The sequence below is a fragment of the Notolepis coatsorum genome, assembly GCF_963971535.1.
Source record: "Notolepis coatsorum genome assembly, chromosome: 19".
Lineage (NCBI taxonomy): Eukaryota > Metazoa > Chordata > Actinopteri > Aulopiformes > Paralepididae > Notolepis > Notolepis coatsorum.
In genome coordinates, this window is record NC_140183.1 from 32,409,733 (window position 1) to 32,437,402 (window position 27,670).

The 27,670-nt window shown below is 42.8% G+C and overlaps 1 protein-coding gene across 1 annotated transcript in view; it reads right to left on the minus strand.

The window, feature by feature from the left end:
• Nucleotides 1-27,670, minus strand: part of LOC311246358 (retinol dehydrogenase 13) — a gene marked incomplete at its 3' end in the record, with an annotated part of 71,254 nt that overhangs the window by 32,151 nt on the left and 11,433 nt on the right. Inside the window, exon 3 of the mRNA XM_084336514.1 lies at nt 1-3. This exon is cut by the window's left edge and continues 189 nt beyond it. Coding sequence (XP_084192640.1) covers nt 1-3 — 3 coding nt within the window. The remainder of the gene's footprint in view (nt 4-27,670) is intronic.

Sequence of the window (27,670 nt, forward strand, 5' to 3'; positions counted from 1 at the left end):
CCCCTGGAGTAGATAACAAGATAAACCATCACCACCCGGGCCCCTGGAGTAGATAACATGATATACCATCACTACCTGAGCCCCTGGAGTAGATAACAAGATATACCATCACTACCTGAGCCCCTGGAGTAGATAACAAGATATACCATCACCACCTGGGCCCCTGGAGTAGATAACAAGATATACCATCACTACCCTGGGCCCTGTAATAGATAAGAAGATAAACCATCTCTGTAAAAGATAACACAAAATATACCATCTCTGTAAAATATAATAAGATATAATCTCTGTAACAAATAAGATATACAATCTCTGTAAAAGATAAAAGAATATACCATCTCTGTAAAAGATAAGAAGATATAATCTCTGTAAACGATAAGAAGATATACAATCTCTGTAAAAGATAAGAAGATATACCATCTCTGTAAAAGATAAGAAGATATATAATCTCTTTAAAAGATAAGATATACCATCTCTGTAAAATATAAGAAGATACCATCTCTACCCCTAAAAGTCCTTTAAAGTGAGGATATTTTGGACAGTCTTTTCTTTAAGATAGGCCATTTTACATTACAAATATGGATATAACTATGGCTAAGGGTATGTAATGGTTAAGGGGACCTATTATGGGTGGGTTCTGTCTAGTCTTTTCAATTACTAAGGTGCTTAGAGGGAAATTACATTATGTACTCATTGCCGTTTGAAGTCTTCATATTAACAAGCCTAAAGAAGCTGTTCAGAATTATTGCTGTTTGTAATAATAATAATAATAATAATAATAATAATAATAACTTTATTTGTATAGCACTTTTCATACAGAGGTTGCAGTTCAAAGTGCTTCACAACAGTAAAAAATACAGGCATAAGCGAGCATAAAAATAAAAAATTTAAATACAAGAGATAGAGAGGTAGCAAGGTTAGGCAAATCACAGTTCTTCAACAATACAAATAATAGGGCGGCTACGTGGTGCAGTGGGCAAGGCGCTCACCACGAATACTGGAGACGCTGGGTTCGCCTGTTCGAGCCCAGCGCTCCACATTGCTTTCAGTTTAGCTGGTCGTCCGTACTAATACACATTGGCAGTATTAGGGGGTGGGAAACTGATGGGTGGGATCGGGCGTTGTGGACAGCAACTCCTACAGGTCGGTTGGTGCGCCTGCGCAGTAGAATCAGGAAGCGATGGGGGCGGTGCCCCTCCAAAGCGCAGACCCCTGACGCTGAAAGATCGCGCAGCGCAGGTGAAAAGATGCGACTGCTGTTACCTCGAGTATCGGAGGGGACTCGTGCTATGTATGACTTAGTCCACATTGTAGCCGGCTTGTGGGAGGCAAGAAACAGCGTTCGAGACAGGGGAGGGTTGAATTGGATGATACGAAATTGGGATGGGAGAAAAATAGAAAATGGGAGAAAAAGTGGATCAAAAAAAACAATACAAATAATAAAATAGAATAGATTAGATAGAGTAAAAAAGTGCGGTTTGATTCATTTTAAAATAGGCAAAAAATAATAAGATAGAGCGGACAGTAAAAAGTGTGATAAGATTGTTCAATAAAGAAAAAACAGAGCACAGTGGCGGCTCGTGAATTCTTCCCCGGGGGGGGGGGCGGAATTAATTAGTATCCCCCTCTATCTCTCCTTCTCTCTCTTTCTCTCTCTCTCTCTCTCTCTCTCTCTCTCTCTCTCTCTCTCTCTCTCTCTCACTCACACACAGATCAATCCAATAATGAACACATATGTATATATTGTCATTTTAAACAAGTTACCATTCATTCATTCATCCATTATGCATCACCCGCGGCGAAATTAGTTATAGTTCACAACACAGCATCGCTGTGTTGAGAGAGAGAGAGAGAGAGAGAGAGAGAGAGCGAGAGAGAGAGAGAGAGAGAGAGAGAGAGAGAGAGAGAGAGAGAGAGAGAGAGAGAGAGAGAGAGAGCGAGGAGAGAGAGAGAGAGAGAGAGAGAGAGAGAGAGAGAGAGGGAGAGAGAGAGAGAGACGAGAGACCGCAACTCACTTTGTTTAGTTGAAACGTGGTCCAGGAGGGCTTGATAATGTGTATAATGTCCACTGTCCCAGACTGTTGATGTAAATCCACTGTCCAGACTGCATCCAGCTAGCCATATAGCTTCTTGTTAGCCAAGTTAGGCCCCGACCACAAGTACTGTGACGACGAGCTGTGTCTTTGCCCATTTCCGCGTCGAACAGCCTGCAAACTACCTGGCGTTCTATCGCCATGCTCTAAGACAAACTCTAACCTTAACCAACTTCGAAAGAGTGCCTAAGCTTAACCGTCGAAAGAACTTGCCGTCATGCTCTAAGACAAACTCTAACCTTAACCAACTTCAAAGAGTGCCTAAGCTTAACCACGGTAGAAGCTGGCGTCGGCCAATCAGAGAGCGTCTCCGAGAAATGCGGCTACGGAAGGTATAGACGCTGCTTGCTTAGATGATCTAGATCGCTTGAAAACGTGCCCGGCTTCCATCATATTACATCATATTTCAATGCACAGTGCGTTACGCACTGATAGGCGAAATTTATTTGGTTGACCTATTTCATTGGCTGCGAGGATACAGCGAAGAAACCAGTGCACGCCCTGCCGTGCGCGATATGTCTCGCCCCGGCCTGAGAAGTAGTTACTAGTGACTTCCTGTGAATGAAAAACAATTATTTATATTTGATATATTAACGTTATATTGTGCATAGGAAACACAAACATACTTAAAATGAGTAAATATTATTCATTTTAAACATGTTTATTTGATTTCTAGGGCTCTAAAAATATATATATATTTTTTCTTCTTCTCCTCTCTCTTTACCAGGGCGATCGGCGCCCCAGCGCCCCTAGTGGAGAAACCGCCACTGACAGAGCAGTGTATCGCTCTTAGTACTTTGAGTTTCCATCGCTCTTAACACTTTGAGTTTCTTTACAAAGTACAGTTCTAAGTTACCTTATAGAACAACAGAGCAGTGTGTCGCTCACAACAACAGAGCATCACACTAACATCATAGAACCGACATATGAATTTCATTGGAAGTGTATGAAAGTAGGTAGGGTAAGAATATAGCAAGGTATGGTAAATCACAGTGTTTCACATTAGGATCTAGCATCCCAATAGGCTCTCTGTTTACAGTTTGATTCAGTAATACAAATAATAAAAATAGTTTAAAATGATTCAGTTTAAAAATAGTCATCAGTAAGAAGTAAAAAGTGTGATAAAATAGTTATCTTAAAATTACAGTGCATACAGTAGGAGGTAGTGAGATAAAATTAGCATAGAACTGACACATGAATTTGATAGGCAGTGTATAAAAGTAGGCAGGGTAAGAATAGTGCAGGTAAGTACAATTTGTGTCAGGATATCCCTGATGTTTCTATAATAATATTTCCCCTTGCCACTAGGTGGTAGCAGATATCTATCTTCAAATATGTGCCTGCATTACCCCACAGTGAAATGCCTGAGCAAAGAGATGTCTATGTTTAAGCTGTCTTTTAAAGATGTCTAGTAGGGCTGCAACGATTAGTCGACATAATCGACGATGTCGATTATGAAAAATCGTCGACAAGAAATTGTTGCGTCGATGCGTCGCATAAAAACAATCAGTTTTATACACTGGGGGCAGTATCGTTTCCATTGTCTGACTGCAGTGCATTCTGGTAGTAACGGCGCAGCCGCGCAGGTAAGAACTTCACTTCAGAAGAAAGAATGAACGATGGCGGAAGGGAGAGAGAAAGACGGAGATGAATTAAAAAAAGCGAGACAGAGGGCATCAAAGGTGTGGGCATTTTTTACAGATGACAAACCGAAGAAAACTGTTAAATGCCGATTATGCAAGGTGGAATTGGCATTCCACAGCAGCACAACGGCGATGCACAAGCATCTAAAACGAAAGCACCCCGGAGCCACGGTGACGTCGGAACATGGGTAAGTTCTAGATAGTAGTTAGCCATAGTATTGTATTTTTTACGTTGGAAAACAGAACGTCTCATGGATATGGATATAATGCTTGCTATGCGAACTCTATTGCTGAGGCTTATTGAGGCTGCGCTGCTGCTGTATGTTGTAACGTTAAACAGCGCCATGCTTAGTAGTTAGTACAGGTTAGGTTACAGCGTTGCTGCTGCACTTTTAGTTTAGTTTGTTATGCCGACCAACCGGATACGGAAATACCTCACGTATATATCTGTAGTCACTCTGTCTGTAGTCCACAAAATAATATCCCTTAAGCGATAACTCCCTCTAGTGGGAAAACATAGATATTGCATCTCAATATTAAGCCTAGGTATTCTAGCCTAGGTATATATAAGGCTGACTATAATTAATAAAAATAAACTGATACTATAGCCTACAAATTCTGATGATAATTAATACAGCTTTCTGTTTTGTTCTCTTTCTATTGTAGGACAAAGCAAATGCGTGTGGATGAGTTTGTCCTGAAGAGAGGCTCATGCACCCCTCAAATGGCTGGAGTCTTCACAGAGAGCATCCTCACCATGCTTGTTAAAACCTGTTCCACCCCACGGGGACGGTACCGACCCCTTTTTGACATTATTATCATATATTAATATTTTTATGAGTGATGCAATAAATTAACGTTTTTAAAATCAAACGTTTTCAAGTATTATTATCACTACTATGTCACAAATACATGTAGAATGTAAAACGTTAGGTTGGCAATAGTTTAGCAATAGGTTAAAAGTGAGTTTATATCATTTTAAGTTTTTATTTTTCACTCGCGTTTTTGACCCGGAAGCGGAAATGAAAATGTTGAACGATCGGAATTGGAATCTTTTTGCGGCCATTTTGAAGAGGACCTCGCTACCTATCTGCCAGTGTTGGAATTGTTCTTGGAGCTTGTGGCGGTTGTTCATGACAATGGCGCCAATGTCCTGCTGGCTGCTGGCATCTTGGAGAAAAAACATGGATGGGTGTCTATCTGCTGCGCAGGCCACACATTACAGTTGGTGATCAATCATGCACTGAAACAGCCTCTGATTAGTAAAGCACTAGGAGCAGCGAGGTGTCTCGTCGAGCACTTTAAAAGGAGTGAACTGGCTTCAAGCAAGCTGAAAATAAAGCAGAAACAGATGGGCACCCCGGAACACAAACTTATCCAAGATGTCTCTACCAGGTGGAACAGCACTTATTACATGGTGACTCGCCTGCTGGAACAGAGATGGCCACTGACTGCGACTCTGTCTGACCTGGCAGTAACACAGAGAGGGAATCAGCCGCGGTGCAGGGGGCAGATGCTGCTAGTTATTTCTTTTTTATTATTATTTTTCTCGTTATTTAAAGTACACTTCCACTTTAATTTGTATTATTTAATTTATTTATCTTGTTATGAGTGATTGCATTTGCTGTATTGTTCTTCAAATACATTTTCATTTAAAGTTGCTTAAGATCCAAATTCAAATGTTTCATGAGTCATTATTTTAATTTGCTATGGGATCATCATGTTATGATGTTGTTTGCTCCTGACAAGAGTCTCAAAGTCTGGGGTGATGGTAGACAAGCAACTCTGAGGTCATGCTCAATGTCCAATCTGTTCCTCTGCTATGTCTTCAGCTGGACCACTTTCACAAAGATAGGTAGTGCAAAAAAAAATTTAAAATAAAAAAAAATTATTATTATTATTATTTTTTTAATATAATTGGTTTTCGATTAGTCGACTAATCGAAAAAATAATCGACAGATTAGTCAACTACCAAAATAGTCATTAGTTGCAGCCCTAATGTCTAGCAAGTTGGCTTCTCTGATGTTTTGGGGTAGTTTGTTCCACAGTTTTGGGGCATAGTTGATAAAGGCTGCATTACCGATCCTCTTTTGACTGTTTCTGGGAGCCTCTAGTAGTCCAGCAGCTGATGATCGCAGTGTTCTTGCTGGTGTGAAATTTATTAGAGTGTTGGCGATGTAGCTAGGTCCCTGTCCATTTAGAGCTTTGTATGTAAGGAGAAGGACCTTAAAGTCAATTCTAAATGTTACAGGAAGCCAGTGTAAAGCAGCTAAGACTGGACTAATGTGCTCTCTCCTTTTGGTTCTAGTTAGCAGTCGGGCTGCAGAGTTTTGGATTAGCTGAAGCCTCTCTGTGGTTTTCTTAGGGAGACCTGTGAAAAGTGCATTACAGTAGTCTAACCGGCTAGATATGAATGCATGAATTAGCTTCTCAGCATCGTTCTGATTAATAAATGGTCGTACTTTTGCTATATTTCTGAGATGGAAGAACGATGTTTTCGTCACTTTGCTAATATGATAATTGAAGTTCAGTTCTGAATCTATGATAACCCCGAGACTAGTGACCTCAGATTTGATCCAAGGGGTTAGTCCTCCCAGGTTCTTTATTAATGTTTCTTTTTTAGTTTTGGGACCGATAATTAGAATTTCAGTTTTGTTCTCGTTTAGTTTCAGGAAGTTCTTACTCATCCATTTATTTATTGCCAGTAAGCAGTCTGTAATGGAGCTAATCGCTGTATCATTTGGTTCAGCAGATATGTACAGTTGTGTATCATCCGCATAGCTATGGAAATCTACATTATGTTCTCTGATGATATCACCCAGCGGTAACATGTAAAGGTAGAAGCGTAAAGGACCTAAGCAACTCCCTTGTGCAACTCCATAGTTGTTGTCGTATATATCAGACATGTGATCTCCTAGTCCAGGGCTATTCAACTGGCGGCCCGCGGGATGATTCTGACCGGCCCGCAAAAGATTACATGATAATTAGAAGATTTTTTTTTTTTTTTTTTTTTTTTACTTTTTCTTTTCATGTCAACGTTCACACGCACAATTGAGCCAAAAGTCACTCAATTAATGACAGATTTCATTGATAAATTGAGGGAAAACTTTGCAAGTCGATTTGATGAATTTGACATGCCCAGAGAATTTTTGCATTTTGTGAGCAACCCATTTGCCAATGTAGCTGCTATTTCCACAAAAGGACAAGAGTTCCTTGCATCACTTCACATTGATGAAGGTCTCCTGCAACTTGAAATAATTGACATGCAAGCATCATCTGCTCTGAAGCAGGCACTTGAGAATGAATCCACCACAACATTTTGGATAAAGTGTATTCATGTCAACACATTCCCCAAAATAAAAACGCTGGCAATATCTGTGCTAACAATGTTTGGCTCAACATACACCTGTGAATCCAGTTTCTCTCACATGAATGCCATTAAAACAAGCAACCGTGCCTCCTTGACAAATGAGCATTTGCATCACTGTTTGCGGGTAGCCCTCACTTCCTATGAACCCTCTTTCTCTGCCATTGCCCAGTCAAAGAAGTGCAATCTCTCTCATTAGATGTGTATGTAGGCTAGGCCTGTCTGCCCCCCACCCCCCCTGATGTTTGAGAGTTAAGAGTGGACAATAAGTGCTAATAAGATGCTGTGATTTGCTGTTGTTGCACAGACATGAAGCACTTTTTCATAAGCTCAGCTGCACTATAAATGTGTTTTTTTGTTCAAGTGTTGATGTTAGAATGTTCAGATGCACATCATGCACTTGTTTGTTTTTTATTTTATTTTTATATTGAAATGTTGAAGAGGAGATGTTGCAGTTGTTGCACAGTCATAAATGAAGCACTTTTTGCAGGAGATGTTGCAGATTTTTTTGAAAAGTATACTACTTTTGCAATGTAGTTAAATAAAAGTTGTGAAAATGTGGTTGCGTGTTGTGTCAAGTGTACATATATTCATAGCACGGGGAGGCGCCGTGGCAGTCCGGCCCCTGGCCCCTTGGGTTTCTGACAATGTGGCCCCCTGAACAATTTAGTTGAATAGCCCTGTCCTAGTCCAACATAGAATTTCCTCCCTCTGATGTATATTTTAAACCAGCCTAGCACATGTTCTGAGAAACCGACATGGTTTTCAAGACGATCGATTAGAATATCGTGATCGATTGTATCAAATGCTGCACTGAGATCTAGCAGGATAAGGATGGAGATCTTATTCTCGTCAGAGTTTAGCCTGAGGTCACTGATTATTTTGGTGAGGGCAGTTTCAGTGCTATGATATTTTCTGAATCCCGACTGTAATGTCACAAGGGGGACAGGCAATCAATCAATTAGCTTTAATGAATCAGTTAATACAAGGGAAGAGAGAAGTGCTGGAAAATAAAGAAGTAAAAATAGATTTAGACAAAGAAATTAGATTTAGACAAAATTAATATATAACAATATTCCACAGATTCAAGGAAGTCATATAGATTGCTTAAAAACATACATAATATGTCCCCTTTAACTCATTCACTGCCAACAACGAGTATACTCGCTATTGGCCGTCAATCGTTGGGCGCCAACAACGAGTATACTCGTTATTTGATCATTATTTATTTTATTTGCTAATTCCATTCATAATCCATCCAGGAAGCCTGTGTTACCATAGGGAATGAGTCTGAGATAGCAAAAGTCCAATACCACCGCCTGGTGGTATGCAATGTTGCACTCCCTTTCCTTTTTTTTATGTTTTTTTTTGTGTATTGTTTTTATTGACCTATAGTCCATTCATGCTGAGTGAATCAGTTCCCCCAGCCACATTTGTGTATTCAACATTTTTTGGGGAATTAACTGATAGAAAATGTATCTAAAATGTATCGAAAATGTATCTAATCGAATCGTGGTCAAATGAAGAGATTTCATGATGCATTGAATCGTTGCCTGAAGAATCGTAATCGAATTGAATCATTCTGAGGTTGAATCGTTACACCCCTAATGATGGAACATAATACCGATCATATGCATTTGAATTTTTAAGTGTAGCGTGTGTAGGGACGAAATGCCAATGGATTTAAGATAATACACGTATCAGGCTATTACTAGACTCCCAGGAATTACCCTAAACCGCTCTAAATCCATACTTATATTCACCACGGTATAAAATGGGAATGTATGGATGGAAAGATTATTTCTTTTTCACATCTTGAACGATAGATACTCAATGCCAAATGGGCCATAGTATTACATCCATAGCTATAATATAGAAAATATTATAGCCCTGCAAACAAGGTGACCGACCCCATTGGTTTAATGCGTGGCAGCACATAGCCATATCCCGTTCCCAGCGCGCGCGCGCGTGTGTGTGTGTGTGTGTGTGTGTGTGTGTGTGTGTGTGTGTGTGTGTGTGTGTGTGTGTGTGTGTGTGTGTGTGTGTGTTTAACTGTCCCTCTTTGAATCACTACAGCAACAAACCAGCTGTTAGATCCTGGTCCAGCCATTGGCTCTTGTCCCCCTAACAGTACAGGCTGTGTTTCACACGTCTGACTTGTGCTGTTTCCTACTAGGCCGTTACGTGGCCTCTCTCCAGAGCAGACGAAATAACAAGACATGCCTGCACCGAGGCTTGTATCAGCAGGAACCACCAGAGCCTTTGGCCACCAGTTAATCAGCGTAGGGAATAGAACGTGTCTGTGCCTGACGTGTCTGTGCCTGCCTCTGGAGACTGCACCGGGCCGACTGGTCCGTCCATGGCTCATTTTAGATTAGAGATTATAGATTTTAGTCAATCTATTGTCATTGCAGAAGCGCGAGTACAGAGTGAACCAAATTAAGTTGGCATCTAACCAGAGAGCAAAGTAGCAGTGAAGTGCATTGTAGTATACAGTATAACATGTGAATATATGGAGTATATATGACAAAGCAACCGAGTAATGCTAAGATAATGTATGTATAGTGTGAATATATGTATATACTTTTATACACTTCCTATCAAATTCATGTGTCAGTTCTATGTTAATTTGATCTCACTACCTCTTATGCACTGTAATTTAGTTAAGAGCGCTGCTCTGTTGTAATTTAGAACTGAACTTTGTAAAGAAACTCAAAGTTAAGAGCGATGCACTGCTCTGTTGTTGTATAAAGTGTTAAGAGCGATGCACTGCTCTGTTGTTCTATAAAGTGTAAATGTTATTGTATCTTATTATTTTTATTGAACTATTTTATCGCACTTTTTTACTCTCTATTCTATTTTATCATTTTTATTACGGCCAATTTTGAATCAAACCGTAAACAGAGAGGCCTATTGGGATGTTAAAACTGTGATTTGCCTTACCTTGCTGCTACCCTTTTTATTTTATTTTATGCTCGCTTTACATGTCTGTAACCATATAGATAGATAGAATGTAGATATCTATATATCACTGTCACTGTGGGGGTGAGTTCAATGACAGCAGAGGGGAAGAAGCTGTTCCTGAGTCTGCTGGTCTTGAAACTGAAATCCCTGTAGCGCCTCCCAGAGGGGAGGAGGGAAAACCGTTTGTGGTTAGGAATCGATTGGTGTCCTTGCGGTGTTTGTGTTGAATAGTCTCTTTATTGCAGGGAGTGATGTACCGGTGATGCAGTTTTCACCACCCAGGCAGTTGCCATACCAGACTGTGATGCAGTTAGTGAGTCTGTTTTCTGTAGCACAACAGTAGAAGTTCACCAACATCTGAGGAGACAGGAGCTTTCCCCACTCTCCTCAGGAAGAAGAGGAAATTATATATATATATATATATATATATATATATATATATATATATATATATATATATATATATATATATATATATATATATATATATATATATATATATATATATATATAGTATACATTTATATGGAGATGTTTGTCTTGTAGACTCTCAATCTCAATTAACATTATGCACCAGTGCCTCCTCATGCTTGCTGTTGACAAATTTGACTAAATTGACAAAGACTAAAACTAAAGATATTTTCTGTATATTTCTATTTGTGCTCGTCACCAATGCAAGAGGCTGCGGTCTCGACTCCCGGAGTCAGCATTGCCTTGGCTTGGGCTGATCGCTATACTAACTCGTTTGGCTGGGTTAGGGGGAGGGAAGCCGTGGGTGGGAAACTGGCGTTGTGGACAGCGACGCCTACAGGTCAGGTCTGGGCGCTTGCTCAGCGGAGGCAGGACTTGAGGAAGGCAGCGTGACCTCCCACGCGTTACACTTCACCAATGAGAGCACTCGCTGCCAGGTGAGAAGAGAGCCACTGGCTGTCGCCGCACGTGTCGGAGGAAGCGTGCGGATACTTCAGGGTTCCCTTGTACCGACCAGTAGGAGAACATGCGCACAACAACCAGGTAGGGGAGGGGGGGAATTGGCACAACGACAAAATTGGGACAGGGAGAAAACAGAAAAAAATCAGAGAAAGAGAGATACAAAAAAAAAGGAAAAAAAATGTGTTCATGCGTTTGTTGTTCACACAATGGAATGTGATAAAACCTTTATTCATGCTACAAATGGTGCCGTGTTTCTTTCACTACTATGCCAGAGCGACTTACTTTCCCCAAATAAATAATCTACTGAACACACTGCAGCAAAATAGATTTAGGCTAGTGTTCAACTCCCTATCTACTGAACACACTGCAGCTAGAGTGTGAACTCTCTATCTACTGAACACACTACAGCTAGAGTGTGAACTCTCTATCTACTGAACACACTACAGCTAGAGTGTGAACTCTCTATCTACTGAACACACTGCAGCTAGAGTGTGAACTCTCTATCTACTGAACACACTGCAGCTAGAGTGTGAACTCTCTATCTACTGAACACACTACAGCTAGAGAGTGAACTCTCTATCTACTGAACACACTACAGCTAGAGTGTGAACTCTCTATCTACTGAACACACTACAGCTAGAGTGTGAACATATTAGACCATGTATACTCGCAATTTAAGAATGGGTACAAGTCACAGGCTCTTAGTCCATTCGGTAAAAGCGATCACGCCGCCATCTTTCTTTTGCCAAAGTACAGACAGAGTCTCAAGCGAACGCCGGTGGTCTCGCGAGAGGTTAAGCGTTGGGCCGTGACGTCAGTGGAGTCACTCCAAGCAGTGCTGGGAAGCACAGAATGGAGTGTATTCCGTGATAACACAGCCAATATTAACGAATACACCGAAACGGTGATTGACTATGTCTGTACTCAGGTAGAAGTAATAATCCCCTCCACCAAAATTAATATCTACCCAAATCAAAAGCCCTGGGTAGACAAATCCGTCCGTGAGGCTCTGAAAGTGCGCACATCAGCATACAACACCGGGCTGGTGACAGGCAACATGGAAGAACACAAGATGGCAAGATACAACGTCAGGAGAGCAGTAATAGAGGCAAAACGGCGTTACAGGGATAAAGTTGAACTTCAGTTTGAACAGGCTGACTCTAGAGGCATGTGGCAGGGCCTCAGAACAATGACAGACTACAAAGGAACCCCCCTCAAACTGAACAGTGACATCTCCTTAGCAAATGATCTCAACTCCTTCTATGCGAGGTTTGAGGCTGTGAATAACAACACCAGCCTACAAACCACGGCAATGGGGGGGGGGGGGTCTGCTGATGGAGACTCAGTGTTCAGGGTAACAGAGCATGAGGTGAGACGGATCTTTAAAAAAGTGGATATCAGGAAGGCAGCAGGACCGGACGGCATCCCCGGCCGCGTCCTAAAAGTCTGTGCCGACCAACTGGCCCCGGTATTCACTGACATCTTCAACCTGTCCTTGGAACAGGCCGTCATCCCCACCTGTCTGAAGAAGTCCACCATCATCCCTGTACCCAAAAAATCTACGCCCGCTTGCCTCAACGACTACCGCCCTGTAGCCCTCACCTCCATAGCCATGAAGTGCTTTGAGAAGCTAGTGAAGGGCTACATCTGTTCCTCCCTCCCCATCAACCTGGACCCTCTGCAATTTGCATATCGCCCCAACAGGTCCACGGAGGACGCCATAGCCCATGTGCTGCACACAGCAGCATCACATCTGGACAAGAGGCAGGGGAACTATGTGAGAATGCTGTTCATCGACTACAGCTCAGCATTCAATACCATAGTCCCCTCCAAACTCATAGCCAAGCTCAGGGACCTGGGCTTGAACTATGACCTGTGCCAGTGGGTCCTGGACTTCCTGACGGGCAGACCCCAGGTGGTAAGAGCCGGCAACTGCACCTCCTCATCCATCACGCTCAACATAGGGGCCCCCCAGGGCTGTGTTCTGAGCCCCCTCCTCTACTCCCTGTACACACATGACTGCGTAGCACAGCGGAACAACAACACCATCATCAAATTTGCTGATGACACAGTAGTGGTGGGCCTGATCTCTGCCAACGACGAAAGGGCCTACCTGGAAGAGGTAGAGAACCTGTCACAGTGGTGTCAGGAGAACTGCCTCTCCCTGAACGTCAGCAAAACAAAAGAGATGATTGTGGACTTCAGGAGGTCGGGGGTCAAGGACTACAGCCCCCTCAGCATCGACGGGGCACCAGTTGAGAGAGTGAACAGTTTCAAGTACCTCGGAGCCCACATATCCGAGGACTTGACATGGACCACACACATTGACAGTGTTGTGAAGAAGGCACGACAACGCCTCTACTTCCTCAGGCGCCTAAGGAAGTTCCAAGTCAGTCAGAAGATCCTTAGGAACTTCTACTCATGTACAATAGAGAGCATCCTGACCGGCAACATCACCTCCTGGTTTGGGAATAGCACTGCACAAGACCGTAGCAGACTACAAAGAGTGACACGTTCAGCCGAACGCACAATTAGAGGGGGGCTTCCCACCCTCCAGAACATTTACAACAAGCGGTGCAAGGGGAAGGCTAAGAGAATTATTAAGGACTCGAGCCACCCGAACAACTGCCTCTTTGAACTGCTGCCGTCAGGCAAGCGATACCGGAGTCTTATGGCGAGCACAGAAAGACTCAGAAGGAGCTTCTATCCCCAGGCCATCAGGCTGCTAAACGAACAATAATCGCTAAACGAACAATAATCACTATGCAACAACCATCAAATGCACACAGCACACACACCCACACGCACACACTCACTCAAACAAACAACACACTGCAGCACCCACTCTCCACACTTTAGATCACACAAACACACTTACACTTTATATTTATTGATAAAGGATTTGCACTACAACTCGTACACCTACTGTGAATTGTACCTAAACTGCACCTCGTCCATTTATGCCTTGCACTATATAGTATTGTATATTAGTACACTGCACAGTATTGTATATTGTATGGTAACTACGTCTACGAACATTGTACATATGTCTAAACTGAACACTGTGACCTCTTTTTTTACTTCTAATTTTTACTATGTTTTTATTTCATACTTACCTTGTCATGCACAGTCTCTGGAGCGCAACAGTAAGAAGCATTTTGTACAAAAGTATTCTGTACTTCTGTATGACAACTATTAAAGAAACTTGAACTTGAAACTTGAACTCTCTATCTACTGAACACACTACAGCTAGAGTGTGAACTCACTATCTACTGAACACACTGCAGCTAGAGTGTGAACTCTCTATCTACTGAACACACTACAGCTAGAGTGTGAACTCCATATCTACTGAACACACTACAGCTAGAGTGTGAACTCTCTATCTACTGAATACACTACAGCTAGTGTGTGAACTATATCTACCGAACACACTACAGCTAGAGTGTGAACTCTATCTACTGAACACACTACAACTAGAGTGTGAACTCTCTATCTACTGAACACACTACAGCTAGAGTGTGAACTCCCTATCTACCGAACACACTACAGCTAGAGTGTGAACTCTATCTACTGAACACACTACGGCTAGAGTGTGAACTCTATCTACTGAACACACTACAGCAAGAGTGTGAACTCTCTATCTACTGAACACACTACAACTAGTGTGAACTCTATCTACTGGACACACTGCAGCTAGAGTGTGAACTCTCTATCTACTGAACACACTACAGCTAGAGTGTGAACTCTATCTACTGAACACACTACAGCTAGAGTGTGAACTCTCTATCTACTGAACACACTACAGCTAGAGTGTGAACTCTCTATCTACTGAACACACTACAACTAGTGTGAACTCTATCTACTGAACACACTGCAGCTAGTGTGTGAACTCTCTATCGACTGAACACACTACAACTAGAGTGTGAACTCTCTATCTACTGAACACACTACAACTAGTGTGAACTCTCTATCTACTGAACACACTACAGCTAGTGTGTGAACTCTCTATCGACTGAACACACTACAACTAGAGTGTGAACTCTCTATCTACTGAACACACTGCAGCTAGAGTGTGAACTCTCTATCTACTGATTGATTGATTGATTGATTGAAAAGTTTATTAACAGATTGCAGAATGGGTACAGTACAGTACATCTCAATACATACAATTGTTAAGGGGATGCAGACCAGAGAAAGACTTTCGTCTTGTTTACATCAGGGTCCCCCATTTTCAATTCATCATAACATATATGACATACATGACATACAGATAGACAGTACTGCTACATCTATACATTTATGACATATCAGATTTGCAAATACAGTACTGTTTGTGATACAAAAGTGTCCAGAAAAGGAGTGTATATACATTTGGTGTAGAAACTGTACATTGGAGGAGGCTGGTGGGGTGGGGTTGGGTGGGTTGGGTGAGGGCTGTACATTGGAGGTGGGGGGGGGGGGGGGGGTGGGGTTGGGTAGGGGACACACACACATTTTACACTGTACATTGGAATATTGACAAAGCCTTACTTGGTAATTTACTGTACAACTAGGTTAGGACATTTGTAGGGGCCAGTTTCGAATTGCAGTCTCACGTAGGTGTTTTTTGAGAGTGTTTTTGAAGGTGGGTAGTGATTCACATTGAACACACTACAACTAGTGTGAACTCTATCTACTGAACACACTGCAGCTAGTGTGTGAACTCTATCTACTGAACACACTACAGCTAGTGTGTGAACTCTCTATCGACTGAACACACTACAACTAGAGTATGAACTCTCTATCTACTGAACACACTACAGCTAGTGTGTGAACTCTCTATCGACTGAACACACTACAACTAGTGTGAACTCTCTATCTACTGAACACACTACAGCTAGTGTGTGAACTCTCTATCGACTGAACACACTACAACTAGAGTGTGAACTCTCTATCTACTGAACACACTACAACTAGAGTGTGAACTCTCTATCTACTGAACACACTGCAGCTAGAGTGTGAACTCTCTATCTACTGAACACACTACAGCTAGAGTGTGAACTCTCTATCCACTGAACACACTATAGTATGGCAATGCCATTAATGTCTTAATGTGGTTCTCATAGATCTTTAATATATTGCTCTCAACCTGGCAGTCCGTTCCAGTCTTAGCCGGGGAACTTGTTCTGCACATCATTCTGCAACTTCTGGACAAAATGACCATGAGTCACTAACTTATTACTATGAGTGTCATGTTACTATGGCTCTAAGTGCATTATCACCTTCCCACTCTTTCTGTCTCTCCTTTTCTCAGAGTAATCTAAATCCAGAAGTTCTAAATCCCAAATGTTCTCAAATCTTATGCCAGAAGTTGCAAAACATAATCCTCGGCCGGGAATTTAACCCAGTTCAATATAAATTCACTAGACATCCAGTTGGTACAAGTTAGTACCTCTGGGACTGAGAGATTTAAGCCAACCATACAAATATATTAGGGGTGTAATGAATGAACACACTATTGATCCATGATCCGTACGGGTGACCCCCCCCCTACAACTAGAGTGTGAACTCTATCTACTGAACACACTACAGCTAGAGTATGAACTCTCTATCTACTGAACACACTACAGCTAGAGTGTGAACTCTCTATCTACTGAACACACTACAGCTAGAGTGTGAACTCTCTATCTACTGAACACACTACAGCTAGAGTGTGAACTCTCTATCTACTGAACACACTGCAGCTAGAGTGTGACTCTATCTACTGAACACACTACAGCTAGAGTGTGAACTCTATCTACTGAACACACTGCAGCTAGAGTGTGAACTCTATCTACTGAACACACTACAGCTAGAGTGTGAACTCTATCTACTGAACACACTACAGCTAGAGTGTGAACTCTATCTACTGAACACACTGCAGCTAGAGTGTGAACTCTATCTACTGAACACACTACAGCTAGAGTGTGAACTCTCCCCCCCACGGTTCGGCACGCATGTGGACCACAGATTAATTGCAAGATTTAATCATCCTTGTGAGCTATGTCACATGATATTCTCCAGCCAGATTTAAGTCTGCTGTTTGGTCGCATTACAGATTTAGTTTTGTCTATGATAGAGATGCAATAAACAGCGACTGTTCGAGAATTGCACACTGCGAGGCATAATGCGAACGTCAATACATTTAACGTTATGTCTGGATTGCGGTCCGTTACCAGCACGTGAGATTCGGGAAGGCAAAAGCAACTAATTTTACACAAAGCAACCTCTGCATTTAGATATTGACAGATCCATATCCAATCCAAAATCCATAATCAAAGCCTTAATGTTGTTATTTATAGCGAAAGCAAGCTATGCAGCCCAATGCAGTCATTTCAGTGCACAACGTCGAGCCACAACATTAATATTCCCTTTTGAGGCGGCTGAGTGGCGCAGTGGGCAAGGCGCTCGCTACTAACGCAGGATATGCTGGTATCGAGCCCAGCTCTCGGCATTGCTACCGGCTTGGCCGGCCGTCATACTAACACAATAGACCTATCTCAAACCCTGCCCTCTTTTCTTGATCCTCCAATCACAACTGTCGCTTACCTCGGACAAACAAAGGCAGTGTTAGAGGGTGGGAAAGCCGGTGGGTGGGGATTGGACGTTGTGGACAGCGACTCCTACAGGTCGGTTGGGTGATGCCGGTGCGGCGGAAACAGGAAGTATCGGGGGCAGCGTGAGCCTCCCACGCGTTACTCCTCGCCACTGAGAGTTCGAGCTGTCTGGTGAAAAGATGCGACAGGCTGCCTCCTCGTGTACCGGAGGGGACGCGTGAACACTTTGGGCAACGCACATGTACTTCCGCGTTTCTCTGATTGGCCAGCATTGGCCAGCGCTCTCCTTCGTGAATACCAGCCGCTCTACGCTCGTTTACCCCCTCATGAGTCACGTGAAACACTGCAGACCACTGATTGGTCAGAAGAGAGACGCGTCACTCGTTGGAGGGTCTCCAGAAAAACAGAAAGCCGCCATCTTTAATGTCTCGCTTAGGATTTCATTTGCAGCAGGAACAAGTGCAATAAACAAAAAAGGATACAGTCACTGTGTATTCTGCCTCATTTATTAGGTGCTAATGTTGTGCTAGCGTTTTAGCATGGCTATCGTACATAGCGTGATCAATATAACTCGCTATTGATTGTTTGTACTAGTAACTAATGGTTAATGCTAGTAGAATAGACACAACGTGAGGTAATCACCATCCATTTTAAACCGGTTATTACCTAATGCTAACATTAGCCGATAGACGCGAGACTGGTGCCGTTACAGCTTGTTAGCTTAATGCTAACGTTAATGTTAGCAGATAGACACGAGAGCCTAGGTAACGTTAAAGCAATGAGAGGTAGCGTTAGCAGAATAGACACAACGAGAGTCTCGTTAATGTTATTATTGATTGAATGAAAACTGTGTTTTACTCTGGCTTGCGCCTAGCTCGCGGACATAAGTTAGCTATGCTGGAGCTCTCAGCTGTACACCAGCGGCCCCAGCATGTTAGCTTAATCCTAACATTAACGTTAGCAGATAGACACGAGAGCCTAGGTAACGTTAAAGCAATGAGAGGTAGCGTTAGCAGAATAGACACAACGAGAGTCTCGTTAATGTTATTATTGATTGAATGAAAACTGTGTTTTACTCTGGCTTGCGCCTAAGTTGGACATAAGTTAGCTATGCTGGAGCTCTCAGCTGTACACAGGGAGACAAGTACGAAATGCGCATGCGCGCGTTACCGGCGTAGGGGGAAGAGGGCTGGCCGATCGCTGGCCAATCAGAGAAACGCGGAAGTACATGTGCGTTGCCCAAAGTGTTCACGCGGAGGGGACACGTGATGCAAGGCTTCTATCCTCACTACAGCCGACCAGTGGGAGGCATAGTCTAGCAACGTTCAAGACAGGGGAGGGGAGAATTGGCAATATACGAAATTGGAATGGGAGAAAAATAGAAAATGGGGAGAAAAAGTGGATACAAAAAAATATTCCCTTTTATAGTCACTTCAGCAACAAGGTCATTTCAAAACGTGAACAGACACAAAGAACAATTGTCAAAGAATTATCCAACATGTCCACTATAGGCTACAGTAAGTCAAGTCAAGTCAAGTCAAGAGTTTTATTTGTCACGGCATACAAGTATACAATGAAATGCGGGTGGTCTTGCCCGCAACGATGTGCAATACAGTGGTACAACATATAATAGAATCCAATAAAAACAACATTGTGCAATAAACAGGTAACAGGTAACATGGTGGGACATCTCGGTATCTGTACATAGTTATTTACAGGGCATATAGGACATGCTAGGTAGCTTTGGTAGTGCAATACACTGTTACTGTTGTTATACTAATTTAAAGTGACCTTTCCTTTTTGGCCATAAGTGTGGGCGTGTGCAGCATGAGTGTGTGCCTGCTCATGTTAAAGTGTTAAAGTGGCTGCTAGTGTGTGAGCGTGCACAGCGTGCGTGTCGTGTGTGTGCTCATGTGTGCTTGTGTGTGGATAGATCAGTGTTCTGTGGCACTCAGTGTTCATTGTTCAAGGCTCTGATGGCCTGGGGGAAGAAGCTGAGCCTAAGCCTCTCTGTCCTAGTAGCTGGGGTTCGCAGGCGTCTGCCTGACCTCAGCAGCTGGAACAGGCTGTTATTGGGGTGGTGGGGGTCTTTCATTATTCTGCAGGCTCTGGATTTGCACCTCTTGTTGTATAGAACCTGCAGGGGAGGTAGTGCAATACCCGTGGTACGCTCGGCTGAGCGCACCACTCTCTGTAGGGTAATTGGTCTACACAGAGGGATGTACCTCCAGAGATACCAGACTAACCACAACTCTTTCATTAACCAGAGTGAGGAAGTAAAGGTTCTTTAGACCCTTATGAGAGCCACTTAGAATTAATAAATTATTGATAATCAGAGCAGCTAGATGTGACTGATGGGCCAATCAGAGTAACCTGTGTGTATTGTGCGATATTTCAAAAGAAGCAGATTGGATATCTGAAATGGCCTGATTTAGTTGATATCCAGCGGGGTAGAGATCAAAGGGTTTTAGTCATCATCACAACAACATAAAAGTGTGTGTTATGTTAGAAAGAGTTTATGAGAATATTTTTGGGGAGTGATATTAGAACACAATTTCTACTGGAAACCCCATATTAATTATGTATGTTCTAAATTGGCAAGGAGTATTGGTGTCTTAGGTCAAATAAGACACATTTTGAACCATAAAACATTACCCACTTTGTACTATTTTATTACCATAGCTGAATGATTGTGTGGAGGTCTGGGGAAACACCTACAGAAGCACCCTACAAACAATATGCACACAAAAACAACAAGGATAATTAATGTAGGTTATCGTGAGCACACCAATGCACTGTTTCTAACGTCATATGCACTGAAATGCATGCACCCGTACACTTCTACTTTCAATTCCTGCCACTAAGCTTTTCAAAACCTGGGCCCTCATTTACCAACAATGCGTAGAAAGTGTTCTATTTCCGTTCCTACCCACGGAATTTAGAATGTGTGTACGCACAGAAAAATCGGGATTTATCAAACGTGCGTACACAGGTCCTACGCACACTCCGTGTTGATAAATACCATTTGTTCTACGCTCCGCACTCGTGCATGATTTTAAGTATTTGCATATAGAACCGCCCGTAATTAACCATATACGGTAATGAAACACCCCCATGAAATGTGTAAAAGTGGACTAAGCCGAGCGAACACGTGTTATGGGAGAAATACGTGACAGGCTGACAGACGTGTACACGGTGATGTCGTATATGATATCTATTTACTTCCTAAAGACTATTGCTGCCTGGGCAGCGCAAACACTAATAAAGACTGTTAACCACTGTTAGCCGTTGGTGTCATTAATAACCATGCTGGAATATGACTGCCTTTTTTCATTTTGTTCGATTAATACCCAGGGATTAAAGTTCTCCGTCGATTTGATTCCAAATCGCAACAGATTTTCCGTCAATTTTCTACCTGCATGGTTTAATATGATTTGTAGAGGCATACAATCTATTTTGATGTCGGTATTAGGTATAGCCTATATAAATTATATATGCATAGCCTACATTATGCAACAGTAATTTGCGCATAACGCAGCATGGCACAGACATGTCACACGGAGCCCTGTGAAGCCTGCATACAGTAAACTAACTTGATCGTTAATATAACTGTTGTCCTTGTATCTTTACGCTTATGAAAACATTTAATAATATTTATAGGCTATAGGCCCTCGTTTGGCCATAATAGCCTATTCTCAAATGGCTAAATCTCCTCGCTGATGGACCCATGTATAGCCTATATCATATTCCTATATGTCTCCAAGTAATCGTGGGGCTCGGGGAAGAAAGGGAACCCCTGCTATAGTAGCCTATCCTTTATAATGTTATAGGCTATTTTATTTACAGTAGTCTATTTATGATTTCCATAGCCGGTCTCAGTTATGCTGTGGCTGAGATGGGTCGGGATTAATGAAGCTGATAGGAGACTGCTTCTCGGCTATACAAATTAAAGCCACGATTGAAAATAATGTACTTCCTTCTTGACAATAGCATATACTATAACAATAATACGAGAGCATACAAGAACAATGAATCTCACTGCCATGTAGCCTACGCCATGTATAGCCTGCCTATGTGATCAATAAAAACGTGAACTTGAATTCCATCATCATATTTATATGTTGTGTCTGTCCACTATGTTTGTTACTTTGTTATTTCCCCCCCCCTATGTAAAGCGACCTTGGGTCTCTTGAAAGGCGCTATATAAAATTAAGCTATTATTATTATTATTATTATCACGTCTGTGCGGCAGCTCACAAATAGACTGTGTTAGTCTCAGTGAAGTTTCAACGGAGGTCATCTATTCTAACCAACAAATTGAAGTAGAAAACATTTCGTTGTGACCAATCTTATTTGGAAACATCACACACAAAATAATAGTATTTCACTTTTTATTTTAAACAATATTTAATCGCGTTTGGAGGTGGGTGTTCTGCGTCTGCCCCCCCATGCCAAACAAGCAGGCCAACCTCTTGTTCGCACGTGAGCCCGTTATAATTACACGACTGTCGCTATTTTACAATTAACTATAATGAATTACGGGTCATACAGAACACGCGCCAGTGTTGGAACTTAATGCACGAAAGCTTATTTCCATGATGCAGTATTCATATTCTACCGCTGGGCGCCAGGTACGCATGGTCTGAGCTGTGCGTAAATATACGCACAAAGTCAAGCACACGTTCAAATTGATAAGTCCCACACTTTGCTTAGAAATGATCGTACGCGCGGGTTACGCACATATCTGTGCGTACGCACCATTGATAAATGAGGGCCCAGGAAGCTGGCTCCCCGCTTTATAGGGCCCTTTAAAGTGGTACGTCGGGTGAATCCTGTGGCTTACAGGCTACGGATTCCGAGCTCTATGAGGGTTCATCCGACGTTTCATGTGTCCCTGTTGAAGCCGTTCCTCTCATCGCCCTTGGCCCCGCCACTGCCTACGGTTCCTCCGCCTCGGTTTATGGGTGGTCAGCCCATTTACGCGGTGCGGAGTATACTGGGTTGTAGGCGGAGGGGTAGGGGGTTTCAGTTCTTGGTGGATTGGAAGGGGTACGGGATAGAAGAGCGTTCTTGGGTGCCTCAAAGGGATATTTTAGATCCCAGCCTGATCGTTGATTTCCGGCGGCTGAATCCCGAGGCCCACAGGTGAACATCTGGTGCCGTTCGTCGGGGGAGGGTACTGTTACGATTCTGGTTCTTGACTACGGTCGGGAACCACCCACCTTCTCTGTCATCTGTCACTTGATTGCTGTCACTTGTTTTTCCCTGTCATTTAGTGCTGTCACTTAGGGGTTGGCTTCTGATTGGCTGTCACGTGGGTGTGTGTGGAATGTTGGTATTTGGTGGCTATGTAACATTCCTTTCCTCTGCTTGTCATTCGTCAGGTCTTCACTATAGGCGTTCAGAGATAACGCGGCCGGTTCCAGTTCTGGACCACCACTAAGCTCCATTATCTATTCTCTCTTTCCCCTTGCCTTGGCATAGTATCCTAGTATTACTCTTTGTGTTCTTTACTATTAAAGTCGAACCTGTTCAAGAGTATACCTTCTCCGTCTCTGTGATTGCCTACAACAATTGGAACTCACCTACCTCCATCCTGACAGCTTTGTAGCGTTTTAGCTTATCTTTTACGGCTTACGTTTTGGGCAATAATTATTTAGAGGCTCCATTTTTCGTGGAATAAAATAGTCTAAATAAATGCAGTCTTGGGCTTGTAACGTGGCTTCATCTCGAAGTTTTCATCCACTGAGCCGTGAGGCTCAACATGCTTGTTTGGTTGAGGTCTGAACTCGCCAAATTGCCCATAAATATAGTTTTTGTGGGTATTGTCCAGTTGTTGCTGTATGTTTTTATCTGCCCAAAATTCAAGCAAGCATGAAAGCATTACAGGTTTGCTTGCACACCACGCCCCGCTCCGTCGTCGGTGACACTGGCGCGCACCCGAGACCACCTATTCCAGCGGTCCCATCTTGGAGCGAATCAGCGTCCCCGCTGACGGGGGGGAGCGTTCTCAACTTCTCATCACACTCTATTTTGGTGCGATCGTGATCTGATTCGACCCCGAATGGCTAGTGTGAAAGCCCCCTAAGTGGCGCTAGGACAAACATTTCTCTGATCTTTTGTCTTAAGTCCGTTGGTGAATGAGGTCCATTGTCTTTATAAAAACAAGATTTGATCGTAAAAAAATATTTTTACAAAGACTAGTCATGAAAAAATTGGGTCTTCTTATAATCAGGGTCATCATAATCGAGTCAATACAGTAAATAAATGTCATAACAAAAAATATGATATCTTCTCTATAATTGTGTTCAATTGATTTGGGATAGGATGGAAGGATGGTAGTACATCCCCTTAAAGATAGAATCTGTAATGTCAGCAAACAGCGACTTCTAGGTGGAACAGCCCCACTTAGTATTACACTTTGTTACAATGTTTAGTTTTGGTCTGATGTCTGGTGGGTTGGAGTAACTTATTACAGAATGTCTCCAGACCTCTCTTGGCAGAGCCTGAGGTGTGGCCAGCAGTAGCAACCCCTCCCCTATCCTCAATCAACTCCAACCCACACATCAGAACAAAACAAGAGAAAAGAAAAGAAAAGAAAGAGCAAAACCGAGAGGAACTCCTTTGCCTAGAGGTTGCTGTTACATTCCAGCATGTGGCTGTTGTGTTTCTCTTTTTGTGTGTCTCTCGCTCTAACTTGCTTTTCTGTTCCAGGTTCCTGTCACTCATGGAGACACCAATAGGAAGACAACCAATGACCAACCAATCCACCAGTTGGCCAATAAGAAGCTCTCCTGCTGTTTATAATTGTGTGGCACTTTAGTCTGTGGCGTTATGTTTAGTTTTTAATCTGTGGCATTATGTTTCGTTTTTAGTCTGTGGCATTATTTTTTGTTTTTAGTCTGTGGCATTATGTTTAGTTTTTAGTCTGTGGCATTATGTTTTATTTTTTGTCTGTGGCAATATGTTTTATATATTTTCACTAGATCAGGAGTGATGTTACTCTTTGTATGTTTTAGGGCTGTCCCCGACTAAGGATTTGGATGGTCGATTTTTTTTTCTTTTTTTCTTTTTTTTTAAATTATCATTCCATTTGGGCTGTGGGGGGTGCTTAATGTCTGAAGGAGTCGACTGAAGGCTTCTTGTCCTCTGCAAAAGCATGCAATTGGTCCACTGATGGATACATCTTGATATTTGTCTAGTCTAGTGTGTTCATTAGATGGGTGAAATCCTCTTTTAGTGCCTCTGTGCCTGTTTTCGTAGGCAGTTAGCCTCTGGTATGCGTGCCATTAGCGTTAGCCACGCTTCTAGGCCTCTTTTCTTTTGGAAAGAATGATAAATCATTTTTAATTTTTTTTTAAATATTCGACTAAGAGGATGGCCAGTCGACTACGGCTCCTTTCGACCGATTAGTCGACTAATCGATTAATAGGGGTCAGCCCTAGTATGTTTTATATATTTTTGGGTATAGAGTAGGTAGTGAGGAGTAGGTTTTTATTTGACTTTTGTTGTTATTTTCATAGTTAGATAGTCTAACCCTACCGAGTTAGTTTTGTTTTGTTTTACTCAGTTCATTCAAGCTCCTTTTCAAGCCCCACCCACAACAAACCCATCTCTCTTTTGTTTTTATATTACTATTTGTATTATACTACAAACTACACTGGAGATAAGGCATCAGCAAACAGTATCAATACCTTTCTTGTGCCAAATGTCCAGATTGTAGTTTTGAACCATTAGGGACCAACGCACAAGGCGCTGGTTGTGATTATACATACGGGCAAGGAATACTATCGGGTTGTGGTCAGTGTATACCACCACAGGTATAAAACTAGACCCAACATAGACCTCAAAATACTGCGCAAAGGCAAATAACAATGCCAGAGCTTCCTTTTCAATAGTGGAGTAATTCAGCTGGTGTTTGTTAAACACACAGGATGATCAATACCATGGACATCCTCCTGTTGCAAGACAGCACGAGCTCCCATAGCACTGGTGTCTACCTCTAACTTAAATGGTAGCGCAAAATCTGGTGCTGCAAGAACAGGAGCACTGCACAAAAGAGCCTTCACACATTCAAAAGCATCCTGGCGGTCTGGGGTCCACTTAAACTCCTTAGAGGGACTAAGCAGGTGGGAAGAATAACCACGTGGAGAAGTTTCTACAGAAACTCATGTAATAACCAGCTATGCCTAGAAACCTCTGCAGTTCCTGCCTGGTGGTGGGTGCTGGGAAAGCCATGATAGCAGATATCTTAGCTTCTACAGGGCGCACATAACCCTGCTCCTGCACCTGCTTACCTAGGTAAGTGACTGTGGCTTTACCAAATTCACACTTTCCCAGATTCAAAGCTAGCTTCTCAAAGACAGTACGAAAGGGTTTTCACATGTTCTGACCAGCTAGAGGAATACACCACCAGGGCATAAAGATATGCATTGCAGTTGTCGGCTAGAACCAAGTTCACCAGACTCTGAAATGTCGTAGGGCATTTTACAGTCCTGTAAAAGGCAATAGCCTGTAAAAGACATTACATTGATTGTACCGTAAAATGCATCTGGGGTCACAAAGGCAGACATCTCTGAAGCATGAGGGGTTAATGGGACCTGCCAATAATCTTTCAGCAAATCAAGCTTACATACAATGCTTACATACAATGCTGAACCAAGATTGTCAATACAATCTTCCATACAAGGTAATGGGTATGAATCAGGGACAGGGACTGCATATACTTTGTGGAAGTCTATACAGAACCTGCAAGTATTATCTGGCTTGAGGGTGATAAGACATGGAGAACTGCAGGGGCTAGAGCTTGGCTTGGCTAACCCATGTTCCTGGAAGATACTCAACCTGTTTTAACGGCTCTCTTGGTAGCATTGACACAATAAGGGTGCTGTTATATATCAACTGGCCTCACGTCTCGCACTGCCTTCTGAGATAACCCATTCAGAGATGCTTGTTGAGCTGCCTTACTTGTCGGAGGAGCTGACATTGTACAGTTAACGACAGACACACCCCTCTCTCTTTGGTGTAACTTCTCAGATTTGTAACAGTCTTACAACATGATATTGATGTTAGGAATGCTGCACCCATAAAACGTAAGGTTATCCTATAACCCTAGTTATATGATACTGGCTGAGCGTCTCGCTCTGCCTTCTGAGATAACCCATTATCTCTAGCACCTAGTGTGCTCCGGGAAACAAAACAAATGCACCCACTTGCACGTGACCACGCCACTCCCATGCGTCCCCTATATTACGCCGGAAGTGGTCACGCCTCACCCTTCCTCATTCGTTTCCAACGCAGAAGCAGCTAGATGCACTTCGGAACTGGAGATTGTTATGAAGCACAAGAGAAATTACACAATGTTGGGAATTCGCCAGAAGTTCGCCAGCCCCAGGAACCTTCTCGGCACGTCCTGACAGCACGACGGCCCTATCCTGTTTGTTCCTCGTTGCATGACAGCAGACCGAGGGACTTCACGCGACGGTTAGCAGTCGAACTACGTCGCGCCCAGGTAGGACCTGCACTAGCAGGCATTGGTATATGTAATACTGCTCGTTGTCTCGTGAGACAGCCGGGTGATGTATTGGCGCGGGGGGAGGGAAATTTGGATAAACGTGGTCATCATGACTCACTTTTGGATGTTTTTCCAAGTATCCTAGCGCGCAGCTAATGCTAATGCTACAGTGTTGGGGCGCCGTTTCCCATGTACCCCGCCGAAGGCTGTCTTTACTGTCTTCCCTCCTCTTAACCATTCATGCTGATGGTCAATCGGTGTCTAATGTTGGGGGTTTAGCGGAGGCTTATTTACCCTTTACATGGGTGGATGGGCTGACAACAGGGCTCAGGGCAGGTGTGCTTTTTGTGAATCTATGAATTGAAAATGGGGGACCCTGATGTAGATAGGACTAACGTTTTCTCTGGTCTGCATCCCCTTAACAATTATGTGTATTGGGCTAGCCCATTCTGCAATATGTTAATAGAGTTTTCGTTCATTCATTCATTTATCCCTTCACGGGTGCACACCGCAGTGGGGGTTGTTACATGACTAGTAGTGGAGCAGTGCTTCACCACCACTGGTGTTCCGTGCTTAGTGAA